This window comes from Rattus rattus, chromosome 5, assembly GCF_011064425.1.
Source record: "Rattus rattus isolate New Zealand chromosome 5, Rrattus_CSIRO_v1, whole genome shotgun sequence".
Lineage (NCBI taxonomy): Eukaryota > Metazoa > Chordata > Mammalia > Rodentia > Muridae > Rattus > Rattus rattus.
The window spans coordinates 114,642,838-114,664,584 of NC_046158.1; the positions used below are offsets into that span (position 1 = coordinate 114,642,838).

The 21,747-nt window shown below is 41.0% G+C and overlaps 1 protein-coding gene across 2 annotated transcripts in view; it reads left to right on the top strand.

Moving 5' to 3' along the window:
• Positions 1-21,747, top strand: part of Plcb1 (phospholipase C beta 1) — a 671,578-nt gene that overhangs the window by 187,708 nt on the left and 462,123 nt on the right. For both annotated transcript variants that reach the window (XM_032904282.1, XM_032904280.1), the window contains exon 3: positions 17,489-17,557. In XM_032904282.1, the coding sequence (XP_032760173.1) occupies positions 17,489-17,557 (69 nt within the window). The remainder of the gene's footprint in view (positions 1-17,488; positions 17,558-21,747) is intronic.

Sequence of the window (21,747 nt, forward strand, 5' to 3'; positions counted from 1 at the left end):
CGGCAGTCTTCAGGGAGATTATAGCATTTAAGCAAACCTTGTAAATCTTATATATGTTAGTGAATGCTTGCTATATTTTTATGACCTATTAGCATATATCAATATATAATACTGTTTTGTTATGTATTTATATACACATTTATGTATTTTAATTATATTCACTCCTCCTAGCCTCTCTTGTCCCTCTCCCACTCACATTGGCTCTCGTTCCTCTTCTGCACCAGCTCTCCTCTGTTCATGTTGTCTTTTTTTCCTCCATCCTTTCTTCTCTTCCTCCTTTTGCTTCCTCCCACAACTTTCCTTTTATTTTTTAACCCTTTGAGTTTCATTATGGCTGTTTATAGTATCATGGGTGAGAGAAGATCTATAAGACTAGTAGCTGTCCCACTGACGACAATGTCTCCCCCTTTCCACTATTAACCATATATCCTTAGAGAGGAGTCAGTAGAAAGTCCCCTCCCCTATGGCAGGATGTTGACAGACCCAGTTTCCTGCAGGTAATCATAGCCACTATATGTTTAAAACTGTAATGACCCCAAAATGCCTAGAAGACAGTGTTCCCACTGCACTCCAGCCCATCCCCAGCTCTTATTCTTTCTCTTCTACCTTTTGTGACATTCTCAGAGCTATGGAGGGAGTGATACAGATGGTCCACTTATAGCTGGACACTCAACAGCAACTAATTCTCAGCACTTTGACCAGTCTGTGAGATATTATTTCAGTCTCTGACATAAAAAACTTCCTACTGCACAGAAGAATCATGCCTCGTGAAAGCTGACAGCTGATCTGTGAATATCAGCATATATCCTTCGAGGGGACACTGACGGTACATCTCATGGGACTTTATCTTTCTGGCCACTGTAGTGCGATAACCAGTTGATTGGGGCTTCTGGAAGTTAGAGAAGATTGTTACACAGTAATGCTCAAGTCAAAACCCTTCACCCAGAGTGGTCTCAATTTCATCTGTAAAACATGGACATAAAATTATATCTTTTCCTATGTTTTTTGATTGTCCAATGTTCTATTTTAAACGGTTTATATTATGACATGGGGATATGACATCTGCCATATTTTTAAAGTTCATGCTGCTCTGTAATTGTCTTGAGTATCCTGTCTTCTATAACAAAATAAAGCTTGGGGTTTGAACAGCTTAATTCACACAAAAGCATTTCCCATGTCCTAAGTAGTCTAGGATAGGTGGTCTTATAGAAGGTAGCTTTCTTCTACTTATGATTCAGGTAGATGCTAATCTACCCAGAATCCTCTAGGGTTTCTTCATTTCATACAAAGGACAAAGAGGAAAGAATGAGATCAGGCATGACCCTCACCTCTCTTCCATTCCTGTTTCATTTGTGAGCACTACTCACATGCCCACAAGTGCTAGGGATGCTGGGAAACACAGCTCTTGATGGAGAAAGGATTTCCTCACTGTTATCTGCAGTGGTAGGGGAAATGTGGATCATGGTGGCTAGTGAGTTACCTCTGCCTTAAGATGCATAAGCCCATCAAGGATTTAGTGTGAAAACCCACATTCCTGTGTGGGGGAAAGGGCATAGCCATTATAATGAAGTCTGTGCACTGTCACCATTCCAAGTGTGTCAACCCTTCAACTTTCAGGGTCCTGCAAGTTAATTAGTAAGAATTCCATCAGAACAAGTTTTCAATATGTTCGGCAATGCTTGTATATACTTGGAATACTACCAGCGTCATTGGAGTTCTAACATTAAATAGTGTCTAATGAGTCAATGAGGCTCTTCAAACTGCTTTTTCTTTTGTTCTTTAAAACATAGACTTGCAGAATGTCTACAGTATTAAGTCAGACTCTGCTGTATCTGAAATTAATTTTCTTTGTATTTGTACAGTACAGATGTGTTCTCTTATACAAATTTTCAGCTATGAATTTTTTAAGAGTGGCACCTGACTGTCATTATGATTATGTGTTTCTACAAATTCTTTTAGGCAGAGAAATTATTCAGAGCAAGAAACCCAGATACAGAGCATGCTGGTCACCAATCCATAATTGTCTGCCCAGAGATCTCAAACTCAAGGATGCGTAGGAATCATTTGTAGCATTTTGTTAAGGCTGAGACTGTTGGTTCCAAGCCCCTTGAGTTCCAAGTTAGGGGATTTGGGTGGGGTCCAAAAACTTGAGATTTTAACAAGCTCCCAGATGACTCAGTACACTGAGTAGAGGGCTACCCTCTGTAGAGCTCCTGTCAAATAATAACGAAACGAAGAAGAAAGTTATGAACTCTGTGCACTTTCTGTGAGGTTGGACTATTTGCTGTGGCCTAGCTTTTGCAATAAAAAAAATAATAACGCCGAAAGACATACAGTGCTTAAGACTCAGGTTAATTTAATTCCATAATCATAAGACAGAATAAGACCAATTTTGGTACTTAAGAGATTTCTGTACTTAATTTTGACTGACCCACATAGAGCAAATGTGATTCATCTGACTTGTGACTGGAAATCCACATAACCTAGGACGCGAGAAACGACAGATTCTTTTCCAATGAGGCCTACATGAAGAGGATGAATCCATAGGAAGATAAAAGTGACTAGGTTAGAACTAGGCAGGCAATCATCTGCAAATATGTGAAGGAAAAGAACAAGACAATAACAGGAATTTTAAGAAAAAGCAAGATAAAGTAGTTTCACAAAAGAGTAATCCAATGTTTATACTAAATAAGGTTTTTTCCCCCCGAGGGGAGGGCATGGGTGTTCGCTCTCACCATTTTCTCAATGCTGGGGATCGAACCAGGATCTTATGTAAGTCAGACAATGGCTCCATCACTGAAATATGCTTCCAGAACTGATACCTGGTCTTCGTACTACTTTCTTTTTTAATCAGGGGAAGTAATTCCAAGGAAAACTTATTATTATACTTTACTTTTATCTGCACAGGAAAAAATACATTTTTCAATATTGAAAATGGTGATCTGTCCCCTTGGGAACTTGAGGCCTATATTAAGGATTCATGAGTTATTTCTTTTGAAAATTTATATACACAGGGACAGTGAAGCCAGTCTATATTTAGGCTGCAGAGGAGATTGTAAGATTCAGTAGTTCAAAGCTCTAGAGGATAAAGTACTTTTATCATGGCTTTATAAGTTGTGAAATGAAAACATACAAAATCAAAATAGATTCTGTTTTGGAAGTCTGAGGCTGTGAAGAATCAACATAGAGGGCTCATATCCAAAGGTGATCACTGGGATTAGTCCGCGCAATTCCGGCAAAAGACATCTCCCAGCACCTGGACATCCTACTGACTCTTGCTCCCCACTGCCTCGTCTTTGACAAAAGAACTATCGTATAATAGATATTTTCCCTTAACTGGCTTTTACAAAGATGTTGTGTAAAAGGATGATGTATTTAATTGAGAAGAAGCAGAAATTACAAAGACGTTTTCTCCAGCCCTGTGCCCATGCCAACTTTTGATGGGAACAGTTCCATTATCCAGTGGTTCTCAGTCCATCATCCAGTTTAGAGTTTGAGAAAAGTCATCCAAGGACTCTTTTTATTTGGTACACTTGACTTTGTGGTACCATTCAGTGAATTCTCTGTTCTCAGAGTTCTCTGCCATGACAAGGGGACGTTCTGGTTTGAGCATGCGCGGAAACCAAATGTAAAGTGCACCGATCCATTCTGTCTGAGTAGATTTTCAGGGGACCACGCTGTACCCACTGCCGCCACCATTAATCAGCCTTCCTGAGTGTAGGTGGGCATGAAAGCGGGCTGCCTCTTCTCCTAGCTTCTACCTCCATGTTTCTTATCATCTCTGTCTATGCAGAGACAAAAGCCATGGCTGACCCCTGCATGTTAGGCTTATGCTAGGAATTATCACTCTTAGCACCTATGGAATGCTTTCTAGTTTCTCCTGCCTCCTCCTCTCATTGTCTCTTTGCAGACATAACGTGTGTGTGTGTGTGTGTGTGTGTGTGTGATAGAAAAAAGCACAGATAGTAACAGGAGACAAACCCCTCTTAAATCATGCGTTGCATTGTTTTAATGTGGGTTTGTTTTAGCTCCGCCCCAGTGGTATGTTTTCTTTCAGGGTGTGGCTTTACTCAAGAGTCCTAATCTCGACTTCCGTCTGGCTTCTTAACTCTCTTTTACTCTCATCCAACTTCCTAGTCTTTAATTTCTGAATGGCTCCATGCTCCTCACCAGTTGATTGAAATAAAGTGTCTGTTGTCATCATTTTTCAACCTATTCAGATAAAGAGAGGAGATGTGAGACTTTCTCAGTGTTCTTCTAAAGGTCAAGTCAGGGGAGTGCTGTCGAAAACAAATGCCTTCTATTAGCTGCCCTTGTTTGTTTTCTTTGGACTTGCTGTTCTGGGCAGTAATTGGGGCAAACATTAGGCCTTGTAAAAGAGTTTTCACAACTTATTACTTCCTTTCTCATTGTCAGGAGGGAGACTGGGAGCAGCTCCATGATCCCCTATGCAGAAGTTTAAGGACAGTGTAAGACTATTCACTATTTCTCCCACTCACTGCCTCCTCCCAAATGTGTCTACATCTGACCTTAAGATTGAAATTCCTATGTTCTTTAAAATGCAGCCATTTTTAATGAACTCCTACAGGTCTAGATCTCTCCCCTCTCCTTTCATATTTGCTGCTACAGACTTATTTCTTGAGGATCTGTGATCCTTAGGTCCCTGTCTTCAGAACGTGGGCCCCGTCCACCCCCGGCACCTTTATGGATATACTTGCATCGCCTTGAATTTCATTGAGTAAGTCTTGAATTTGAGCCTCACATGATCACCAGGTCTGTTTTGTTTTTCTTGCCTAGTTCTCCTACAAACAAAAACCCATGGACATTTTTGAAGTTATCATATAATTGTGACATCTTTTCATTCTCTTTCCTCTAAACCCTCCCTTCCCTACCCACCGCCATTCTCCTTCAAATTCATGGCCTCTTTTTTCACTAGTGGTGGTTGCATGTATGCATAAACTTATATAAACACGCCTCAAATTGGCCAATAAGCAACCATATTTATTTAATACAATGTGATGTTATGCGGTGTGCTCAGACTTTATCAAGCTAATGAATGGATCCACGGCCCCCTATGTATTCCAGTGCCCCATAATGAGAACACTTAAAGTTTGCCCCTTTTTGCAGTTTTGAAATCTAAAGTCTTTACTTTTATTCAACCTGTTCTGTCTTGCATTTCTCATCAGCATTCACTGTCAGAGTCACTTGTCACCCTCCCTCTCCTTCCTAGTAAGGATCAATACAAAGTTAATGATATTCCTGAAAACACCTAGAAGAATATTATTTGTATTTTCTATTTTTGCTGGGGTTAAAAAGCATTTTCCTATAATTTTGAGATTGCAGGCATGTATACTTTCCATCTCTCCCTCTGTCTTCCCCATGAACCCCCCAAGACCCTCCCTTCCCAACTTAATGCCTTTTTTGTCGTTTGATCACCCAACGAGGCTAGTTAGTACTGCTTGTGAATCATTTTTATTCAGGTTTGGAATGAAGTTATATGTGTCCCATTAGGTTCAGAATTTTTTTTCACAGAGGAATCAGAGTGGGTGGCAAAAATGAAATCCATCCTTATAAAGGAGGAAGTCACACAGTGGGGATGAACATGTTTCCTTTTAGCACTGAATATGACAAAATTAAGTCTGACTAGAGGATTAGGTAAATGACTGCTTTTTATAGCTTTGATTTTCCTAGTGGGGAGTATTTAAAATCAAGCTCCTCCTAGATAATGACGTGGCTATACTTTTGCTAAAACCGTTGGCACACATTTTGCTTCCAGCTGTCTATCTCTCAGGAAGGGTCAAAATAGCTTATACGCAATGGATGATATAAGGTGACTTGCCCAGCACTGACATGAAATTTGAACTGAAGGAGTGCTCATTAAAAGGGGATGTAATAATGATGGCTTGGACATGCAGAAGAGGGCATGGCCAAAGACATAATAATTAACAGCAGTAAGTGTGTACAATTCTGGCTGGTTTCCAGTTTAACCTTATTTTCCAAATTAGCTATAAATAAATGATAAGGGATCTGTGCTTTGAACTTATCACCCCCAACCCATGCAAGGCATATGTCTAAAAGGTGTCGTAAGAAAAGAACCCTAGGAAATAATGACCACTGAGGCTACCCAAAAGGATTGGGGTGGGGCCAGGCAAGTGTTTAAGCCAGAGCCCCAGTCTTAAATTATGCCCTCCTGAGGGCTTCAGAACAAAAGTTGTACCAGGAACTTTGTCCTACCCTGTGTCTGGGTTGCCAGGCATCCTGTCTCCACCTGTCAGTCAAAAGCTCAAGTTTGCTCCAGGGTACACAGCCTTCCAGCACTCCCTGCTGTCTCCTCCCCTCAGCGAAGTGTGTCTAGCAGGCCAAAGGTAGTCAAAGATCACAAATGGCCGTTGTGAGAGTAAAATAGACCATGGGAGGTGGTGTCTAGCTAGAAAAGGGGCTAGGCAGGGAGCCAGGTGAGCAGCAAAGCGGATGTCCTAAATTCATGAAAAACAACCTGGGAGGACTTGAGCTTTCCCAGAGTGCTTAGTCTTAGCCACTTGGTTTGTTTTGTACACGCATTAGTGCTGGGCTGATCTGCAGCTTAATCAAAAGGAAAGTTTACTTTTAAATTCAGAGCACTCCAGGAGAACCTCAGGGTCCATATATTGATTGACTCTGAATGTTCTCCTCAGGAAAATTCATTAAGCCTCATCCTCCCCATTAGATTCCCAACCCCATATGGTACAAATTAGCATTTGAAGAGACTCAGTTTGATCCTCTGCCTTGCCAGAAAACTCAAAGTAATCTTAAGAAGCAAATCATTGCAAAAGAAACAGAAGCATTGTGGGGTGTGTGTGTGTGTGTGTGTGTGTGTGTGTGTGTGTGTGTGTGTGTGTGTGTGTGTGAATTTAAATAGATTAACTCCTCACATATTCAAAATGTCACTTAAGATCAAAAGTGCCTTGGGAACCTGTCATGGCTGAAACTCAGACTCAATCAGACAAAATACAAACTTAGTGCCGAGAAATGTCTACTGTCTATTTTTAAACAAATAGTTGAAGGTGAAAATTAGTTTCTCCAGGTAGATTTCACCAAGTGGCTACAAAGGTAAGGCAAGGTTGGATGTCACTTACGTAGACTTCAGAGATCACCAGACATGCCCTGATTTTGTAACTAGAGAGAAAGCGAAGTGTATTTGGTTGCCAGCCCAGAAGTATCACGCACAGGGTTTGAATCAGAACATCTGGAACTGAGCCAGCCTTACTCAGAATGGCTCTGACTCTGCCTGGCCTCCAGGGCTCAGCATAGAAATGGTTGCTTTAATACACTTGCTGCTGATACACACAGAAGTCTAAAGCAAACTTTTTTCAGACTATTGATGAGCAGTCCTTTCATTGCTAATAAGGACTTCGGTGCAATTCTTTCATAAATGGATAAAGGTAGCCCATCCAAGCGTCTGAATGTCCTACCTAGCTCTGCTTAATTAGGCTTCTCTGTGGGCAGCTACTGTCTCCATTTAAGATCTAGGGCAGAAGTTCTCTAACCTTGGCTTGTATTTGAATCACCCTGAGGCTTATTTTACAAGATTGTTGGCTTCCACGACATAGCTTCTAGTACAGTATGTCTAGGGGAAGGCAAAGACCTTTCTGTCATCTCTCAAGTAGTATTGGCATCCTTTGTCAAAGGACCATATTCTCAAAACCATTATGTTGAGCCATGAAGGAGCTTAAGGAGTATAACTGGCATATGGTAAGTTGTGTGTTCAGTTGTTGGAAGGTAAGATCAGAAGCAGATTCAATGGCCAGATTAAAAATTCTGCTGGCAGCTCACCCACACTGAAATAGGTAAAGGCCAATGCTAACATTTTAGATGACTCAGAGAATCAATCTGGCTACCCTGAGATCATCTGGACTCCACAGGTGGAAGCAGCTTGCTCCATGATACGTCTATAGCCTCTCTTATTCCTTTCAAAAGACCTTTTATGGAAATTAGTTCCTGTGCTCACCTAAAATATTCAGGGAGATCGGTTCTAGCACTCAAGAAACCATTTGCAAAATGATGGCTGCTATTATCCCTTAATCTGATTAGCATGAAGTGAATATGTTCTCCTAGCACAGGGAATAGCAGAAGATTGTATGAGTGTAATCTTTATCGACACTGATATTATTGTCTATTGCTTGAGTCCTTAACAAACCAGCACCATACACCTCCCACCCCCGTCAAGTATGGCACCTCGCTCTATGAGCTGCCTGATAATAAGAACTAGTAAACTCAAGCAAGCTGTCCGTAGACTTCGCATATACCTATTTGTCATCTCTAAGGTAGATATAGGTTTCACAGAGAAAGATTATATTGTGAGGTGAAAATAAAGTTATGCTATCATTTGAGATGTTCTCTGGGAATAGTGTATTTGCTCTCTCCTGCTTTATAACAAATTAGCACACACTTAATGGCAAACATTTCTCTTAGTATTTCAATCTGTCAGAGTCACACCTGTTTGGGTGCTCGCTGGGATGCAAGGAAGCCTTCAGGGTGGCTGCTGCACATTTAGCTCTAATTTTGCTACCTAGGCTCATGTCATTGTCACCGTTTACTTCCTCAACATTGTTCATCTGAATTCCCTTTCTCCTAGAGATTTTCTTTTACTTAGATAGGACACAATATAGCAGTCAGTTCAGAGCCTCTGTTCCTACCTTCTCTTACTTAGATCTTCTGAGAAGGCACTTTTGGTTAAGTCATCAGATTAAAAGCTTTCATACATTCTGCAACATCCTCTTACCTTCTCCATCTCTCCCAGCATAATCATGAGCTTGATAATTTGTCACCCTTGCCCCAGTCTCCTGGGTCAAAGCCAGTGTGGTTGTGCCTATATTTGAATGGAAGTACTTACATAAATGCCCTGATGCCACAGGGCCTCCTTAGTATCCCCCTACTACAAGTGGTGAAGATGTTGCCCTGTGTAATAAAATCACCCAATTGGCCAATAGTGGTGGCAAATTTCTTAGTTCTCTCATCTGACAAAGGGAAGAATTAGATACGGTGTCAGTGCTGCTGCACTGTTCAATGCAGTGACACCTGCAGATCATCTCCTGCAATTCTTGGTAGATCTCTGGTCTCTGTTTGTAATAGTTCTACTTACTGTTTCTGTTGGTAGTGCTAATTACACTGTTCATGTCCACCTCCTTTGTGATAAAGAAACTTTAATCCCATCACAATAAACTTTTTGTCTCATTAATTCAGGCTCTCCATACGTTTTAAGACTAACCTCCTCCTAGTGGATGGGCTTTTTCTTGGCATTGATTAAATAAGGGACTTCTGGTTTATCATCTGACTCCTTGCAGTTTATCTTTTTCTGATCACTCTAGATATCAAAACTCCAATGAAGACCAAGTCATTTTAGAATTCCTTACCAGAGTCATCTCTTTCCCTGGGTGTGTATTTTTGAACAGCACACAACTGTGGATCAAAAACAGTCCAAAAGAAAGAAATTGTGTGTTTACTGAATCAGTAATGACAAGCTCTTGTCATTATTTTCCCCCAAATGTAGTCTAACAATGATTTATATATTATGTAAATTATCTTGGTCATTGTAAGTAATCCAGAGAAGATTTAAAGTATCACAGAAGATGTGTGTGGTGGTTTGAATATGCTTGGCCCACGGGGAGTGGCACTATTTAGGAAACGTAGCCTTCTTACGGTATGTATGGCCTTGATGGACTAAGTGTGCCACTGTGTGGACAGGCTTTGAAGTCTCTTATGCTCAAATCAGCCCAAGTCTAGCAGTTTCCTTCTGCTGCCTGTGGATCAAGAAGTAGAACTCTCAGCTCCTCCTCCTACACCATGTCTGCCTATATGCTGCATGCTTCTCTCCAAGAAGATAATGGACTAAATCTTAGAAACTGTTAGCCAGCTTCAGCTAAATGTTTTGTTTATAAAAGTTACAAAGTTAGCTATGATGTCTCTTCATAGCAATAGAAACCCTAACTAAGACAGTTTGCTTAGTTACCTGCAGATAATATATATTTATGCAAGGCTGGGAACTTTTGTAAATAGTGGTGTCCTTGAAGTTCTAGGGACAATTCTGCTACAAATATTGAGAAACTGTATTTTGAGGCCAAAGTGATATCTTCTAATGATGATCTGGAAGCTCTTGTTCAAAACTTGACCGAGTCTTTAAGTCAGTGGTTCTCAACCTATGGGTTGTGACCCATTTGGGGAGGGGCAAGTAGATCTACCCTTTCATAGGGGTCAACTAAGACCATCAGAAAGTACATTACAGCTCATAACAGTAGAAAATGAGCTGTGAAATAGCAATGGACACAGTTTTATGGTTGGGGGATCATGATAGCATGAGGAACTGTATTAAAGGGTGGCAGCCTTAGGAGGTTGAGAACCACTGTTTTAAGTACTTTTCAAATACTGACACAAGCTCTTATACTAGCCACGGTGTCTTGCGAGGCTGGAAGTTAGCCATGCTGTCTCCTAGAGTGCACAGCATTTTTAAACTTGCATGTTATGTGTTCCTTCTTTGGGACCTTTGCATGGCTTATTTTCCTCTTATCCACCATGCTCCCCTGGGTGTTCCTATCAACAGGTTGCCTCATGAACCAACCTTGTCATCTCAGCAAGACATCTATGTGGGCTATTGCTTTTTGCTCCTGTTTCTCCACTCTGTGAATTCACTCTTCTTGTGAATGAACACTCGCTGAAGACCTATCTAGACTGAAATCTATCCACTGGAATAATGGCAGCTTTGGGTTCTTTTGCTCAAAAATATATTTTCAGTATTTACTGAATATGTGCTAAATTGCAGACTCTAAATGAGAATATGTAAGATGAGCAAAGAGGCCGGAAACCTTCCGGGCCCATCCCCCCTCCACGGCTTCCTTCTCAGCATGGTGTCATGTGATTAGTCACCAAGGTTTCCCTCCATTTCCCTAGGTGTCACCTTCTTTGTTATTATCCTCTAGTTTGTGCTTGCAATATCTCCCACTCAAAGTGAAATAGAAAGCCTAGAAAATGTGTGCCTTGTTTAGGAGCCCCATTAGGATTAGACATTGCATTAGAGACGCTGACTGGCTTGGTGAGGTGCTAGCTTCTCTTTACAGGTTTTAGCTTTTGAAAGACTGTAGGATCCCTAATCTTTGACAGATGCTTTATCTCTGAAGGAGAAGTATAAAAGCAGAGGAAAGGAAAGAGAGAATAACATACAAATAATGTTAATTTCCACATTTCCTCTTATATAGGCTGTATTCCTGTCTATATCATTGAAACAGAATTTGTAAGTAAGGCTAGGGGTAATGTTCAGACTCCAGAATAAAGTGGCATTGAAAAGCACTGAGTTCTGGACATGGTCTTTAGAACATGGAATTGTGGTAATTCACACACTGCATCAGTCACCTTTCGTGTCTATTGATTGTTTGCAAACAACTACGTATCAGATTGACTTTTTATGTAAAAGTGAGAGTTAATAATGTTTTACAGTTTTCCTGTTATAGAGCCAGGGTTAGACAGCATTATCCTTCTTTATCCGGTTATCATTTCTAGCATAAACCAAGATAGAACACAGCATCTGCCCGGGACTCTCAGCCCAAACACTATTTGTGGAGAAGAAGTGGCCTAGTGTCTTTGTCAATATATTCAAAAGAAAGAAAGAAAAAAAGAAAGAAACGAAGGAAGAGAGAAACCCAGAAGCTCCATGTTAATAGACAATTACAGTATAACCTCTTACATAGCAGTAATCTCATGCTTTCCTTTTCTACTACACATATTCATCGTATTTCACATTTAATTTTGGCAATGAAGATGAAGTCAATTTTCTCTAGAAAATCTCTTATTATTTCAGGGTTTCATGAAATATCTTTAATCTTCATATCTTTTTTTTATTTTCATATATTTCCTGTTTTTTTCCTATATGCTTTATCAACTCTAGAGTTTGAATTAGAGTTGAAATCCTCACTATTAGCTCAGGCATTTTGACACTTGGCCCACTGTTAATGGTGCCGCTTAGAGGCCATGGGGAGGTATAGCTTTGTGGGATGAAGGACGTCACTGGGGTGGGCTTTCAAATTTAAAAGCCTTCCCCACTTCTGCTTCCATCATACTTGCTGCTATAGACATACTCGGGAAGCTTTTCTCTCCTTCCATCAATCCCTGCCATATGATGCTATATCCCTTGCAATAATGGACTCATCCCTCTGAATACGTACCCCAGAATATACCCATTCTCCCTTAAGTTGCCTTTGGTTATGGTACTGTATGACAGCAGCAGAAAAGTCACTAATTAACCATGCTTCTACTAGAACTTTTCCCTTTTTGCTCAAAACGGGAAATGTTCCAAGCATTAGCATTTATATGTATGCATTACCTTTACTTGCTAAATAAGAGATCTCAGCCCAATAATCATGATGTTGCCCACACATGCACACATGTTTGCAACATGGGTTACCTGGTGCACACAAACATTTGCCACAGTCGGCTTCACTTTGTGTTGATAACAAGGGATAGCTGCAAGAGAATCCTTGCATTTTATACCTTTTAGGTTGATGATGCTTGCTTATAGTCAATGTAAGTGTGTTCAAGTAAAGAATATGAGATCGTCACCGTTTTCAGGGATGGTGCACTTCATTCCCATTGGTCTTTTTTTACATTGCAGGTTTTATTAAAAAAGACAAAAATTATGCCTGTGGAATGAATGAAGCAAGAGCTGGAAAGGCGAGACAGTGCAGGGAATGTTGACAGCTGCACCGCACACATTAGGCAGCCCTCTCACAAACAAAATAGTTAAAAGAACAAAGAGGGTCTATGCCAAGGCTTCTCCTCAACTCAAAACCCTCTTAGAAGGATCCCCCAAACATTCTCCAATTGTGAATTTCGAAGATGTTTGGCAGCCAATCTATTAACTGATTCTTGTTTTGGTGAATCAAGGTTGAACAGCTTAATGAATATCCCCCATGTGGAGGTACACATAATCACACCACACACCCCACCATTAATATCTTCCCTGTGAAATGTTTATGGCTGTAATTGCTGTTCTGATTATGTATTGTGTGAACTTGAAGCATGCTATTATATTGGGTGACTAATGGGATTTGGTAACCATGCACAGGACTTGGTATTCTGGAAAGAGTTGCATTTAAACTGTATTTTTTCCTGAATTTGCAGTGGATTTCATGGCTCATCTCCCTCACAGTAGGTTTGTGGCTGATGGGTTGAAATCTTTCTGCTGAATATAAACATCAGAGACCATCCAGTCTTTCCTTAGCTCACAGGTCTTCCTTTTCTCATTTCGCATTCAAAACAAAAATCTGGAGCAATGTTTCCCCAAACCTTTGATGGCTGTTGATTCACTCTACCATACTTATAAAGGGAGAAAGAAGAATAATATGTAAGTACATTTGTTGCTGCCCCTAGGACTGTGGTTCAGGCATTGAAGATGCCATAGTAGGTCAAAAAACAGATGTGTGTTGCTATATTTTCCCTTTATACACCTGAGCAAGCTGGACGTCCTTAGAACGGAAACACCTCTACTTCACTGCTTTAAAGACACCTCAGCATTGTTTAAATAGCAGGGTATTCAGCTTTAAATTTCTGGACACTTAAAGATATTTCCTTCAGGACAAATTTAATATAAAGGAACTTTCAAAACTAGGAGGTTATGGTGTTTTCCCTTAAGTACATCAAATCCAATCCTAGATTACTAACTATTAGTCATAGTTTGATATTCAGCAGGTATTAGTGACAGCTCTCTAGAGAAAAAATGAGTTAGAGAGTCTCCATATAATTTATAACTGTTATATAGCCCTTATTCATCATGCACCTAAAAACCATACAGCAGCAGCCTGAAATGGGGTCTTTATAAGCATACCTCAAAGTGCTAGTCCTTCGACAGCAGCATCAGCACCAGTCAGAAGGTTATTAGATATCAAATTCGCATGCTTAATGTCTTTAAGCCTTTCAAGGGACTCTAATGCAGGCTACATTCTCAGAGCCACTGGTATGTGTCGTATTGTCACCATTTAATCAGTGATGCAATTTGTATCCAGCAAGCTTTGCAAAGCTAGAAGGTACCAACTGTCAAATGAGCTGAGAGAGAGACCACACCGTGCTTTATAATGGATTAGGTCATTAAAACTATTAACACAGGAAAATTAGCCCAGAAGAAGTTTCCATGGCACAGGTAACATTTCTGTGGTCCTATGCTTTGGGTTCTGCATTCTCTCCATCAGGAAGGAGAGAAAAAGATGCAGTGAAAGCCCCAGAGGACTGGTATTGTATGGAAATGGAAGTGGGGATGTGATTTTACATCATCCCTTTCCAGCTGAAAGGGCCCGTGAACAGCTCTACTACCTGGGTCTTCCCTGTGCCACATTATGCACCCCATGGTGCCCTTGATGCTTTTCCTGAACACACAATTTTACACACCAGTGAGAGAAGCTGCTTAGCTCTGTGCTATCGGAATGAACCCCTAGGGTAGCTGGCATTAACTATCACTCCACCACTTGGGGAATGAAACCTTCCCTGAAGCTGGCAGTACGGAACAATATTCATTATCCCCAGTATAAAAGTAATGAGGCCTACTAAGTTCTTTGTGAACTTAGTTTGGGTTTTTGTGTATAAACAAGCAAGTAATGTTTCAGTCCATTTGTTCAACTGAGAGGAAAAGCTTTGAATAGAAAGTGTTACTCTCAAACTTTGGTAAGTATATAATGTGGGTGTAGATAGGTTTTATCCTACCCATGAGAGATGGTCACTTTACACCTATGGACTGTCATATACACCTTTCCACATCTGCTGCATGAGTGCTTTATGCTCATCATTCCTGCCTGTATTCATCTCCCTCCAGTTGGCCCTCTAGGAGAATCTATCTCTGTCCTCTTCCCTATATAAACTTCAAAGCCAGGAAATCTACACCATCTTTGTGCTAGCCTTCCCCAACCAGAATCTGCAGGCGTTTGGAAGTATCTCGTTTAACAGGGAGTGACTGGATTACTCACAGTGCCTCAAAATGGAGAGCCTACTTTTGCATTTTGTGATTCAATCATCATGATTGGACTGTGCATTGCCAGCATTCATTAAACAATGTCAGAGGAATTAATGAATGGCATTTGCTCCTGGACAGATTTCTCAAATCATGAATTCTCAAATATGAAAGCAGTTTGCCTAAGGTTTTTGTTCCAGTAAGGAAGTCAGAACCTCTGGCACTGTTTGGTGATCTTTCTCCTTCTTTATGCCACAGTCTGTTCCAGAACTCTCCATTGATAAACCTTCACTCTTTATCTCACCTCTCAGATGGTCATACTGTTCCTGTCTTGTAGATTAAACTTCCAAAGGCTTTATTAAACTTCCCTGCCTTCCTCTTCAACAAAGTAGTTGCTACTGCTGTGGAGATCAAGAAACCCAGGCTTGGGCTTCAACTTCATCAAGTCTTGTCTTCATTATTTCTCCAGGACAGATCCATGATGCAGTTGCCTAAGCCAAACATTGAATGCCAAGGGGTTAGCACACTTTTCTGGATACCTGAACTACTGTGAGTGAAGGCAGCTTAGTAGAAGTCACACTGTCCTGCAAGGAAGGTCCTTTTGCTTGGTCTTCACATCTCACTATATATGGTATGGGAAGGTTTCTACAAGGCAGTCACTGTGCAGATGAAGCCAGGAGATCTACTAAGACAGGAAAGCACTTCTGAGATAGAATAATCATGGGAAGAAGTCTCCTCCATCTAACCTTCGCTCCATGTCTCAGAGAGGTGGCCAGGGCAGAGCATGCTCTTTGGTCTGGTGTGGATTTATATGCAGTAGAGGGAATCCATATCCTAGTAGACCCTTTGCACTCAACCCTTAAAACAGTTATCAAAGTGTTTTAGACCAGACATTTGGAATTGGAAGGTACCTGCTGTAAAAAGCCTCCAGGGAGTATCAGTATCAGTATTCTTGAGTATCTTGGATGAGATTTCTAGAGTCTGTTGTGGGTTATCTAGAGTCTGTTGTCAGATGAATCATATTATTGTGCCTTTTCTGAGATAAGTGGGGTAGATGTCTGCATCCCATTGACTCTTGACCAGGCCACATTGTTGGATGATTGCAACCCCCTTTAAGGGAGTTCTGTTCATTATAGCACTGTGCTCGCTGATTGGCGCACCTACACTGCAAACCTATGCTCTGTCAGTAGACTCTCAGGGTTTCATCCCTGTACTGTTGTCTTCCGTGATGTCCCTTCCCATGTTCAATACTTAATCCAAACGGGACACAGAGGGTCGCCCTTGATACTCCCTTGTTGGATTACTCTGTGCATACAGCTTTATTATTTTTTGTTCCTGGCTTATTTTTGGTCTTCTTCCTCTTATTTATCTCACCATGCATGGGCTGTGTCTCTAAATATCTGAAGACTATGAATATCTTAGATACATCTTAAATCTTTGGGCCGTTCTTATCTGGAATAATTCTGTACTCTCCAGTTGTGATGAACCTGCCTCCCCCTTCTCCAAGCTAAATGATTCTTCCACGTGCACCCAGGGAAAAGTACTCTTTCCCAACTTCTCCTAACAGCTAACTATAAAATTGGCATTAACATCCCCTTCCTCATCACAGACACATATATTTCTTTATGTTTCTCCCCCCTACCCCCACTTGATGGTACTTCAGAAAAGCAACGCATGTTTCCTGTGTCCTGGAGTAATTAGATATTATAGTTTTTGAATAATAAATTAAAAAGTACATTTGATAATGATTAAGTGAAAGGGAAGTGGCCTGAAATTTGTGTGCAAAACCTGACAGCAGAACTTGGTGTGTGTGTGTGTGTGTGTGTGTGTGTGTGTGTGTGTGTATCCATCTGTAATATTGGCCAGATATATTAGGTGTGAGAGCGAGCTAATGATGGGAGCACGTAACTTCCTTGATTTCCCCCACACCCAAATGCATTCACCTAGGAACCCCAGGGTTTCTTTTCAACTCTGGGACAAAGCTGGATTTCTTTTGATTTAGGAATGGCTTAAGAGTGGTGGTTCTCAACCTGTGGGTCGTGACCCCCACACTAGTCAGATATCCTGCATATGATATATTTACATTGCAATCATAACCGTAGTAAAATTACAGTTCTGAGGTAGCAACTAAATAATTTTATGGTTGGTATGTGTGTGTGAGGAGGGAGGGGGGGTCACCACAACATAAGGAACTGTCTTAAAAGTTTGCAGCATTAGGGAGGCTGAGAACGACTGTCTTAGAGGATTTAGATTTAGGGATGCAAATCATGCTTTTAACTTTTTAAAGATGCTTTAGCAAATATATTGGAATATGTGTTTTAACATATTTTTGAGCAGTTAGGAGTGATAAACTTTTTCTTCCTCCTGACTCAATGAGACATAATATGGGGGCGAGGGGTAGCTTACTGTAGTTAAGTCCTCAGGTAAACCTCCAGATGACAATGTTCTCTAAAGTGATGTCAATGACATAAAACAAAGATGAACAGTCTGTGTGGTTTCCTAACAACTTCCCATTTTGCTTTTCAGGAGACAGAGCTGTTAGATCTCAGCCTCGTCAAGGATGCCAGGTGTGGGAAGCACGCCAAAGCTCCCAAGGTAGGAGCCTGCGCCCGCACCAGCTGTTGCTTTGATTCTTTATCTGTGTCAAGATATCAATTAATTGCCCCAATTAAAAGTTTCTGTGTTGTAGCTGTTGTAAAACACAACAGCCAGTGAGCCCTCCTCACCTCCAGTTTCATTAAAAGGTAGAAATAATGAGTGAACATACGGCCTTATTGCTCTTCATTTGTGGACAGATTACTCTCCTAAATTGGAAATGGCAAAATACTATACATTGTGAGTGGGAAATTTCATACTGACCCATGATATGCCTGGGTGATTAAAAATATTGTGTAAAATTACTTCCAGACAATATGTATGAGGTGGGTATGGATTTTGTGTTTAGACTTGGGTCCTATTAAGAAGACATTTGAGTACATATACTCCAATGTTTCAAAACTGTAAAGTATTTTGAATGAGATATGCTCGGCCTGTGTTGGTTAATTTCAAAGGCATACGCTCTTTTGCAGAATATCATTTAACTCAGAAACATTGGTAGACATACATTTCTTTCCTTACTTCTAGCATAATCTGCAGTCATCCGAGTGAGCAGAGACAACATGAAACTCAAATGCCATGCAACTAAAACACAGACATGTACAGAGGCAAAAGTAAATTCTGCATATTAGTAATGAGGGTGTTTTAAGACATGCTAAGACCGATGTCATTAGTTTTGGTTCGGAACACATTTTCTGAAGATAATATTCAAATACTGGGTGGAGAAAATGCATTTTTAAACTTATCTGGGTAGTTGAAAACTCTTCGTTACTGGATATAATATTTAAGGCATTCAATACTTCTTTCCTGGGGGGGGGTGTATCGGCCAAGCAAGGAGGCAGGGGAGTTGCCATTTAGGAGTTTAAAATAGCAATTTTCTTTTTTAGGGTCTTCCCACAACTGCTGTTTAAGCCTCTAAAAGTCAGAACAGTTCTGTTAGCATCCAGAGTGATCTGCTGCTTTGGACGTACAGAGAAACCGTCAGCTTGAATAATTTCCCCTTACAGACATCTTTGCAGTCGTAGGTTGGTGCTGACAGTCTGGCACCGAGCAAATACCAAATGCTGGGGTTAGCTGAATGGGTTAACATGGGTGACAAGAAAATGTGAAAAAAATAATATTTAGAAAGGAAAAACATCAGAAATGTCTGTGAGAAGGCTTCTAAATGTGTTTCGTGTGAAACCAATTTACCTTTTACCTTCTCATAGAGGGGATTTCCACGTCTTGGTCTTTGCACTTAGAATTAATATGTTGTTCGTGATGCAGAATTATTCCCGGTTCAGGGTTAGCAAAGAAGCTTTTTTTCTCCTTCAAACACCATTTCAGTCAGCTCTCATTGCCAGCCTGTTAGCTCAGTATATTCTATCAGTAACTTAGCAGCAAAATGTGCCTTTTAACCAGAGGTTATTGACCTCGCCTCGTATCAATACTATCTGAGGACAGTTACGTGCCCCACCTCATCAACTCCCACTGGTTTTCAATAGACCCCACTGTTCCCCAAACCTTAGGAGTCAAAGCCAACCCCCTCCCACAGGCTGGCGCTGGTCTCTTTCACTGTAAGTGAGCTCCCGGCTAGCTTATCAGTAAGTACTTGGTTTATGGATGCGGTTTGATAAATGTCTATTGAATGTTGATAGAGGACAGAAGTGGCATCTGCACTGCGTTCAGCTGATAAACTATGATTAGATCTCAAAGTGCCTCCCTTGGGGAAGTGCTTTCGAAACCCATACTGCTCAGCTCGTCTGTTTCTCCTAACGCTCTGGGAGACAAGGGTTGCTTTTTCTGTGGGCCATTCTGCTTCCTTGCTGTTCCCTCCGACCTTTAGTCTATGCTCACATTGCCGAAGCTGGTTCTCTTCTATTTACCTGTGTGACCTGGCAGAGACAGACTTCCTCCTCATAGACCCAGTGGTAATACTAGGTACTGAGTAGGGATGCTGTGAGGAGGCAAGGAAACAAATCATTAACAAACTATTTGCACAAATTTAACTTCTCATAAAATCACCTGGGAAACATTTTTTTAAATGTTGTTGCCTGGTTCTCACCTCCCCACAAAGCCTGGTTTTCTAAGGACATCATGGCTACAGATGGTGCCTGACTTCAGGGTGTTGAAAAACACAGTTTCAGCTGAGTTCAGACATCACTACTTTCATTGCTGATGATATTGCCATCTTAAAAGTGGCGGCACTGAAGACAGGACTGACCTCCTCGACACCTGGCAAGGGCTCTATCCCTGAGTTATCCTCACCCTTCTTCCCAACCCTTTTCGAAAATATTATCTTAAAATTTCAAATCTGATTTTCAGGAAGTCAATTTTCATCTCATTTTCTTAAATTGGAGAAGTGGAAATGTCAGGAGTGATCTGGGTAGGCGTCTTGTTAAAGGAGCTGTGTGGATCCACAGGCAGTGAGGGAGAATGTGTCAGGGAAAGAGGCCTTCCTTTGACAAAGATGACCTCTGTTCAACCTGCATACCTACCAACACAGCTTATTTAAAATGTGTGCGATGTTCAGATCTTATCTACAGCTCGGTTTTTGGCATCAGGGACCGTAATTATTTTTCTCGCTAACCTGGTGAGCCTGGCTTTCAGCTCCCCCTTCTCCCACACAGCGACACACTGAACAGCGCTTGGCTGACGTCAGGACAAGAGGTATAGATGGAGAAGGATTTCGCTAAAGCATTCCAGAGCGAGTCAGTAGAATACCTCGTTGAAAGAGGTGTGTGGCCTGAGGTAGATGGCTGCTTAAAGGGTAGAGACCATGAAGAATGCTGGGATAAACGCCAGGTGTGGTGGTGCACACCTTAATCCCAGCACTCAGGAAGCAGAGGCAGGAGGATCTCTTTGAGTTTGAGGCAAACCTGGTCTACAGAGTGAGTTCCAGAGCAGCCGAAGCTACTTAGTGAGACCCTTTTTTAAAAAAATGAAAAGAAAAAACGGAAAAAAAACAGAATGCTGGAATAAAGCTTGCAGAAATTAAAACAGGAAATTCAAAGTAAAAAGTGGAAAAACACAGTAAAATAAAGCTTAAAAAGTAGAACAACGTTGTAATGTAATGATCCTGGGAATAGGGAGGCTGATATAGGCTGCCTCGTGTGAGCCCAGAGTGGGCTGTGTGCACAACAATGTGTTTTAAAAACAAACAAGACCAAGAAAACAAGAAGCAAACAAACAAAAAAGAAGTAAAAGACTCAAGAATACAACATTAAACGGCAAACAAATAACCAAAAGCAAACTAAGATATCAACCATAAAAAGACGGGGTCATAAAAGGGCAGAGACAGCCTGTGAAAAGCTGTTGACTTGGGAAAACAGCAATGTAACAGAACAGATCAGTGTAAGACTTCGGGTTGAAGCTTCTAGATCAGAGGAAAAGCGCCCGTGGAGTAGATGTTTATCAAAATACTAAGGCACCCTGCAAATATTTATCTGTGTATTTGTAATGCTTTTGTTTTTCACAGCATCTTGCTCCATAAAAATTCAATGCTGGGCTGAGAATGAGCTGTTGACTGTGCCTGCTGTGATTTGAAATGGCATTTTTAGGGAATGGAGAAGGCAATGTGATGCCCTGCTAATGAACTTAAGTGTTGACCTCCAGCACAGTGCATAGGGTGAAAATCTGCTCTTCTCTGCACAGCCTTTGTTCAAGTCACTGGTTTTGAAATGTCTCATTAGAGTGGCTTTGGGAGACTTTACAGTCTAAATGTAAAAAACAGAAGGCACCTTACAGCTTTGTCTCTAAAATGCATAGCTCGTCCGTCCTCTCCCTTGCCTCTTCCCTCCGCTCCACTATCCATTTCCGAAGTGCACTTACTCGCCAGGCACTGCCACACATATATCTGGGGTATGCTGTTCATATCCACTCTGTGGGCTGACTTCAAAAGCAGGTCTGTTCTCAGACACTGACACGGTGGTGTCCTATCTATTAGTAGTTCTTGACCCAGCAGATTAATTTCATGGCTGGTGTCCAGCATTAATTGAAATAGACTTGACTAGAATTAAAAATTCAGTCTGGTTCTGGGCAGCCTTTCTCACGGAACGTTTTTTTGTGTACATTCAGTATCTCTTCCGGGTCATGGGGCAAAGTATATGTCTTCGCTCTAAGGCTGCATGAGAAAGATTATAAGATGCAAATATGCAGAAAAGGATGACATCATCACCTTCATGATCCTTGGGATTTAGCACATCACTGGG